General features: G+C 36.2%; 1 protein-coding gene across 1 annotated transcript; it reads right to left on the bottom strand.

Annotated features, from left to right (window-relative positions):
- Positions 1-7,429: 7,429 nt before the first annotated feature.
- LOC143226031 (zinc finger BED domain-containing protein 5-like) lies at positions 7,430-8,602 on the bottom strand. Its single transcript, XM_076456427.1, has 2 exons — positions 8,319-8,602; positions 7,430-8,048 (listed from the first exon to the last, which is right to left on the bottom strand). The coding sequence occupies exons 1-2, from the start codon at positions 8,580-8,582 to the stop codon at positions 7,437-7,439; spliced, it is 876 nt and encodes a 291-aa protein (XP_076312542.1). The 5' UTR covers positions 8,583-8,602; the 3' UTR covers positions 7,430-7,436.
- Between the last annotated feature and the right edge of the window lie 237 nt (positions 8,603-8,839).

Raw genomic sequence — 8,839 nt, 5'->3', positions numbered from 1 at the left:
AGTGATATAATAAACTGTCAAAAACATTAACGTAACGTATTTGAATGAGATTATAACAGAGAAAAATCTTGTGTCTTGAATGAGCAAATATATTTTGCAATGCTACATAGCTAGTCCAAGGACCAACTAATTAAACTTTTGATAATTAAGAAACATACAGTTTAATAAAATACAAAAATTGTATTTAACTGATATGCGCCACTACATACACCCTTGTGCAAATTAATTGAAACAAATGGTCACTTTACAATATTTTCAGCATGACGAGGACCACAGTTCATCAAAGTTTTGCAGAGAAGAGTCGTTTCAGAATTGAAAAAGAGATTTCTAGATGGATCTGGAATTTTTCAGCAAGATCTGGCTCCATGCCACAGATCGAAACTTGTAAAGAATTTTATGACTACAACGCGAATAAAGGTGCTGGACTGGCCTGGAAACTCTCCAGTTTTAAATCCTATTGAAAATCTTTGGGCAATTTGTAAAGAAAAACTTCGGGGAAAAGACTGTAGTACGAAAGATAAGCTAATTGAGGCCATAATTGAGGTGTGGTACCGCGATCCAAAAATTAGTAAAGATTGCAGTCAATTCGTGGACTTGATGCCAAAACGGAATAATGATCTTCTGAAAAATAAAGGCGGTCATATCATGTATTAATTTGTGAGTAATTTTGGGATTATCAGAAATATAACGCAAAATACTGAAAAAAATCGTAATTTTCTGTCTTTCAATTAATTTGCACAAGGGTGTATTTACAGTTTGGTAAAGTGACCATCCATATTGTAAAAGACAGACAACGACAATGTGTTATTACTAACTTTTATTTTAGTAAGAGTTTTTTTCTGTAAATATAAACGTCACACGTTTAAAAAGAACTTTCAATTTGCTCTAACATTTTGCTGAAATACTCTGATAGTTTTATGGTACAGTATATAATAACCTATGCTGTGTAAAATTAATCATTTAAACGTTATGTAAAGAACTTTTAAATTTGAGTAATTAAATTACAATGAACATATGTAGAGTTTATTATTAAATATATTGTATATTATAATTACAGTCTCACTGAAAACATTTAGCTATCTGAAAAAAGTGAATATTATTTAGAGTTTCTTATTAAATTTACATAGCGATTATAGTAACTGATGTTTTGTGTTCTTATGTTGCTAAATTGTTCTGAAAAACTTTAATTACTTGATACTTGGACTAACTAGCCAGTTACTGCAGAATAGATGTGATTTTTCTAAATTTGTATATTTTCGTAACAAAGATGGTCAATGGTTTTGAATATCTTAATTGATATTGGCCTGGCATGGCCAAGAGCGTAAGGCGTGCGACTCGTAATCCGATGGTCGGATTTAGCGTCGCGCTAAACATGCTCGCCCTCCCAGCCGTGGGGGCGTATAATGTGACGGTCAATCCCACTATTCGTTGGTAAAAGAGTAGCCCAAGAGTTGGCGGTGGGTGGTGATGACTAGCTGCCTTCCCTCTAGTCTTACACTGCTAAATTAGGGACGGCTAGCACAGATAGCCCTCGAGTAGCTTTGTGCGAAATTCCAAAAAACAAACAATAATTGATATTAAAATAATCAGAAAATATTTCAAAAATAAGTAATTATTTTAAGATATTCAGACTGGTTATATAATCGAAATCCTTTCTTAAAAACTGCTATTGAAAATTATGTAATTCATGTGTTTGTGTTTTTTCTTATAGCAAAACCGCATCGGGCTATCTGCTCAGCCCACCGAGGGGAATCGATCCCCTGATTTTAGCGTTGTAAATCCGGAGATATACCGCTGTACGAGTGGGGGGCTATGTAATTCAACTCATCTTTCTTGTTTAGTCACCGCATAACTTAAGAGTTAAAGAATGAAATGGGTATTTTTCTATTACATATGAGGACATGCTGCTCATTTAACCAAATGTTACATCTTTTGATTTCTGTGTGATTAGATTACTAAATGGGCACTGGTAAACGGTTGTCCTCATATACTGCACAGATTACACTATGTAACAAAATTTTTACTTTTTCTTATTATTGGGCAGAAAGTGTTATTTCCCAATTGCTTATGCCTAAAGTAAATGAAAAAGTCCTATTTTTCTCTTCAAACTTTGCTTTTGTGACCTGGGTAATGCAATTTTCCAGGTACATTCAGTGCAAAGTATCTGACAGAGAATTTTCTCGAACTTACAAGAATTTTCAAGAACCTTTCATAATTTTCTAGAACTTTCCATAGTAATATATATACAGGGGCTCACCACTCACCACTCCAATTTAGTTCTAGCTTTTGCTAGAAGCAAAAGTTTGAAGAGAATAATGGCCATTTTCTGTACTTTTACAAAATGAGCAATTAAGAAATAACACTTACAATCCAGGAACAAAATTTGTGTTACATAATGTTATCGAAAACCTGTATAGAGGAGTGACTTGTTTAGCACGTGAAAGCTTTACGCCAAACCTTTTTGTATTATAATTTACACTACAGAGCTGTTTTCAAGATGGACGGTCGTCAGGTAGAGCACGACTGGACCTGACGACATGTATCGTAATGATATGGTGAGACTCAAAAATCATATTAATGTAACGTACTCAACATCATGTATACAGCAAAAGGTTGGACAAGGTACAGGGTGTTTCAAACAGTATTGCACTGTATATCTAAGTCAAAAAGTTTGGACAAGGTACAGGGTGTTTTAGTGTGAAAGAAATTTCCTTTCACACTAAAATATATTTCATTTCTCTACTTTTTCTGTTTTTTTTTCATCAAAACGAAGCTGGTGATTAAAATAAAACATGTTTCTGGGTGAACGCTATTCACAACGGATGGCATTAAAGGGAACTTCATTTAATAGGCTTGTTGTGATGACGAAAACGATATTTCTCTGATATTTTATAAACAGTCTGATCTTATACAAACCTTTCAAATTAAAACTCATGCTTGTCACTGTGATTGTAGTGCAATGTAGTTTCCTTACGGCAGTTACTTCTTAAGATATTATAGCTATGAATACATGATTTTATTAATAATTGAACTGTGTGCTGCACCTTCAAACAGCAAAGGTCTTTCATTATTTGTATCTCAGAACGGCTGGTATGGGTATTAAAACTTTTATTCATAAGAAAAGAATAAACGTGTTAATACCCGTACCAGCTGTTCTGAGATACATTTTTATTTCAAATGGGTTTCTCGTGTTCAAGAATCTTTCATTATTTATTGGTTGTTGTTTTTTTCTTTTTATCTTTGTTACTGCTACTCTAATCCATGATCCTAAAGTATTAAACTTATATTCCTTTAGAGTATTATCATTTTCAAAAGCAGGGCAGTTCTTCTCAATTATTCACTAACTTCCTCTATCAAAAGTAACTTGTTTGTTTGTTTTGGAATTTCGCACAAAGCTACTCGAGGGCTATCTGTGCTAGCCGTCCCTAATTTAGCAGTGTAAGACTAGAGGGACGGCAGCTAGTCATCACCACCCACCGCCAACTCTTGGGCTACTCTTTTACCAACGAATAGTGGGATTGACAGTCACGTTATAACGCCCCCACGGCTGGGAGGGCAAGCATGTTTTGGCGCGACTCGGGCGCGAAACCGCGACCCTCAGATTACGAATCATACGCCTTAACGCGCTAGGCCATGCCAGGCCAAAAGAAACTTAAATTCCTCCTAACAACGAAAAAAAAACTATGGTTACAGTATTAGCAGTGTTAATGCTGGTTGACTGTTCGTACATTGCATTTCAGATAAGTTTTTCAATAAAAAGAAAAACAAGAGTAAAATATGCTTATTTGAATTTTATTAACATAAGTCACACAGCGGAGGTACAGTCGGATATGTTAGCCATTGGATTAGTTGTAAATCTGAGAGGTTATAGCGCTAAAATTCGGGCTTCAATACACTCCGTAGGCACAAACCAGATAACCTGTTGTGTATCCTTTTACTTAAACTACAAAAATATAAATAGCACATTGAGATATAACGATAAATCTAAAATTTAAAAGAAACAGGAAGAGATAAAAATATATCTAACTAAAAGTAAGTTCTGGTCTTAAGTTTGTGCATAGCTTAAGTTATTCACATTAAATATTGATCCTTAGTTTAAAACCTATGATGGTTTTCTGTGCAAAGTTACAGAATGGACTATTTATACTCTGGCCTTCCATGGTAATCGTGTCTAGAATTTTAGCACTGGAACAAAAAAAATGTGAAGAATCTACATAAGTTAAGACGAAATTAACATTCAAAGTAAGCCTGAAACTTTACTAAAATCAACTCTTGAACTAACTCGTGTCAGATAAGCGGTAGCACTGCTTATGTAAGCTTGACTCGTACTGTTCATCAAAATGGTATTTTAAATATCTCCTAAACAGGTGATCAGAACTATATAATACTATACAGTGTTTCCTTTTATAACAGTATGAAATGATTGAGTCATATGTTTGTAAACATCAAAGTTTGGATTTCATGTATTTTTCTTTCTTCTGCTTCTTTTTCATTACGTGATAACTAAAAAAAACAACAAAACAATGGTGTCGACCAATTTTATTGAAGTGACATAGTTTCAAACAGATTATCTTCTTCTATAAGTACTATTAATAGCTCGTAGTTATTTTTAAAAATCACAATTCTAGTGTAAACAACGTTATCATTCCTAGTTTGCCCCTGAAGAAGAAAAGTCCACCTTTCGATAGCGCTCGGGTTATAGAGTTTCTATTTAGTTACACCCTCGAATTTAATGTTTTTTACAGAAATTTGGTGTTAATTTAAAACGCTTAACTACAGGATGACACAGGTATTACTAGCCAATAAACAATAAATATTACAGCTGGAACCTCATTGTATTTAGAACTTTGTTATAACTACAACCTTCCTAGTTTAGGCCTGGCATGGCCGGATGAACAAGGCACTCGACTCGTAATCTGAGGTTCGCGGGTTCAAATCCCCGTCACACCAAACATGCTCGCCCTTTCAGCCGTGGAGGCGTTATAATATGACGATCAATCCCCCTATTCATTGGTAAAAGAATAGCCCAAGAGTTTGCAGTGGGTGGTGATGACTAGCTGCCTTCCCTCTAGTCTTACACTACTAAATTAGGGACGGCTAGCACAGACAGCCCTCGAGTAGCTTTCCGCGAAATTCGTATTCAATTCCTAGATTTATTGAAACACTTCATTGAAAAACAACAAATAGGTAAAGAAAAGAAGTAAATGTCTGATATCAATCCTTCGAAAACAATGTAAAATAAATAGCAGGGATGACATTTACATCATCCGTACATATATCATTACATATATATAAGTATTCAAACAAAATTGAGTTTAGTTTGATATATTATTCTCTGTTAATATTATACTGTATATAGTTGAACGTTTTTGCTGCTTATGTCAGCTCGACAGTTAATATTCCTTTATGATTGACAAAGATTTTTCTAAGATAATAACACAACACTATCGTACTTCTCTGAACTTCGAGTTCAACTATCAAACTCAAATATCATTTAGTAGTTTTGGGAGGACCTTGAGTGTTGCATTTGTTTTTGTATTTCTCGGTGTATTTCATTATTTCTTCAGCGTTACTTTCATAAACATTACATTATGTAACACAAATTTTGTTCCTGGATAGTATGTGTTATTTCTGAATTGCTTATGTTGTAAAAGTGCAGAAAATGACCATTATTTTCTTCAAACTTTGCTTTTGTGATCTGGATAATGAAATTTAGAAATTAACCTATTTTCTATATAAAAACGGGGAAATTTACATAAAGTCTGAATAAAACAACATATGAATCAAGATTTACATGTATTTATACTAAAGTTATACAAAAATGTTTAGAAGTGAGTAGTTTTTCGAGATTTGTGACTGTAATGTAAATCACTAGCACGTATCAGCCCTCAAATATAGTCTCCCATCATGTTTTCGTTATACGCTCCTTGGTAGCGGCGTTAAAAGTCCAGTATACCTTGCTCTTCTGAGTATGCTCTCATGTTTTCCTTGAATTTATCAAGATGAGCGTCAAGGATATGGACCTTTAAAGACATCCTGCAGCTCATTTTGCCGTAGTTCTTCCCCAGAGCCTCAACCAGTTTCACATAATTTTCAGCCTTGTGATTGCTCAAGAATCCCCGAACTGCTGCGACAAAGCTGCCCCAAGCTTTTCCTTCCTTTCTACTAAGCTTCTTGGGAAATTCTGTGCACTCCAGGATCTTCTTTATTTGTGGGCCAACGAAGACACCAGCTTTTACCTCTGCCTCAGACAGCTTAGGGAAGAAATCTCGAAAGTACTTGAATGCTGCAGACTCCTTATTAAGAGCTGTGAGAAATTGTTTCATAAGACCCAATTTTATGTGCAATGGTGGGAACAACACCTTCTGGAGATCCACTAGTGGCTCACACTTGACAATGTGCCTCCCCACAGAGAACTCAGTCCGTTGTGGCCAGTGCTTCCTGTTGTAGTGTGCTGCGGAGTCCCTGCTGTCCCAAAGGCAAAGATAACAGGGAAACTTTGTAAAGCCTCCTTGGAAACCCATCGAGATGGTACCATTTTGAATTCTCCGATAACCTCCCAGCCATACTTATCATACTTCAAGGGTTCTAGCAAGGTTTTGATGCTGTTGTATTCCTCTTTCAGGTGCACCGAAAGATATTTAAATTTTAAAAGATTTAAAATTTGTATAATATAAAATCTTACTATTCAAGCAAGCAAAAAATTGTCCATCTTACCTTCTAGAGCAGTGGTTCCCAAACTTTTTCAGCTTGTTACCCAATTTAACATGCCACATTAAGCATGTTACCCCTTTCACAAAATGTTTTCAACATTGATATATATGGCTAAATTAAACTGGAGATATATTGCACTTTATTTATTACACTTTATTTATTTACAATTTATTTACACTGAATTACACTTTTAATTATTGTATTTGATCATTGTGCATTTCTAATGAATATTGCCAAAGATGTCAAGAACATCAGTGGGATGGATGGAGTTGCATACTTGAAGCTAGTTTAGAAATTCTTGGCTTTGTGGTTGAAAGTGCCAGCCTGGCATCGTTTGCAACATTCAAGCGAGTCCTCTTTTTTGTTTTCATCCCCAGCACGGTTGAGAACCCCTTCTCGCACAGATACGTTGTTGAGAATGATACCAACAACTTCAAGGCTCTCTTGGACAGAGTTGGCGAGTCAGCTAGTTGTGAAATCCAAAAGGAATCTGCATTTTGGTTTTGAAATTTGACTTTCAAGGCTTCATTTGCTCGCATTGTGATCCACTCCTCCTTTGCAGGGAAATCATCATCATGAATGGCCTCATCAGGTACAGAAAAGGGATGAATGATCCACTGAAGACTGGCTGTTTTTAGGTCACTCTCTGGAAAGTAGTGCTGCATGCTTGTTTCAAGCCCCTTCAAATGGTCGCTCATCTCTTTGTTGATGGTCTGTAAAAGTCATCCAGTATCATAACTATTCTCCTCAACAAACTGGTCTAGGGCGGGAAACTGAGCGATCACTCCTTTCTCCAAGCGTCGAATCCAGAGTCTCAGTTTTCCCAGAAATGCAGTCACAGTGTGATGGGCATCAATGACAGTCGTGTTTTGGCCCTGGAGTTGCAGATTATCACTGTTCAGCTCCGCAAATATGTCAGCCAAGTAACAAAGTCGAGCAAGCCACTCCTTATCAGTGAACTTGGTAGCAAAAGGAGATTCTTCTTGTTTCAGAAATTCCTGAAGAGCCGTTCGGAGCTCAATGACTCGACGTACAACCTTGCCTCGTGACAACCAACGAACATCGATGTGGTAGAGCAGAACTTGATACTGCTCTCCCATTTCCTTGCACAGCTCCCTGAATATGCGCGAATTCACATCCCTGGACTTGATGAAATTGACGATTTTCAACACATCTTCAAACACTAATTTCAAATTACCAGGCAGGCTTTTTGATCCAAGAGAGTACCGATGAATGATGCAATGATCTACAGAAATTTCTGGATTCACAGCTTGTATGAGGCCCCGTAATCCACGATTACGACCCATCATCGACGGTGCTCCATCGACGGAGACCTAGATTAAAAAAGAAAAACTATTATAGATTGCGTCAGTTAGTCATTCTTACTTATCTTTTGCGTTATAATTATATGGTTTTAATTTAATTTAATTTATTTTGGTACTTTAGTATTTCAGTACGACAGGCACGATACTTTTTTGTGAATTATGTATAAAATATTAGCTACACTACAGCTACTTGTACAATAAATAAAACTATATGACTATGTGCCATGTAATTCATTGTATTTATACTAATCTAGACTTTATATAAACATCTCTTCCTACCTGTTGAACGCTGTTCCAATCCAATCCATTCGTGGTAAAGAAACTGTTGATGACATTGAAGATATCTTCTCCCTTCGTGGTTGTCAGCAGATTTTCGTATAATAGGAACTCTTCTTTGATCTTGTCCTGGTGGACGTAGCGAACGAACCCAAGGAGAACAGCACAACTGGCTACGTCACACGATTCATCAAATTGCAAGTAGAATTTGCTATATGAGCTTTCCTTGATCTCTGTTGTAACTTGGGACAGAATATCTGATGCCATGTCATCGACTCGTCGGCGGATTGTGTTGTTTAATAGAGATATGACACTCAGTTTCTTCGCTTGATCCTTCCCACATACCTTGCTTACCATCTCGTATGCACAAGGCATAATCAGATTCTCTGCAATGGTGTGGCATTTTTGTTGTTCGGCAACTTTATATGCAACAAAGTAAGATGCTTCGACCGCAGCTTGAAGCTTTTGGGCTTGAATTCCAGATGAACCGAACTGAATATTCTTCAGTGCTACAGCCCGTCGCT

Source organism: Tachypleus tridentatus, chromosome 9 (genome assembly GCF_004210375.1).
Source record: "Tachypleus tridentatus isolate NWPU-2018 chromosome 9, ASM421037v1, whole genome shotgun sequence".
Taxonomy (NCBI): domain Eukaryota; kingdom Metazoa; phylum Arthropoda; class Merostomata; order Xiphosura; family Limulidae; genus Tachypleus; species Tachypleus tridentatus.
This window is presented reverse-complemented; position numbering and strand designations above follow the sequence as displayed.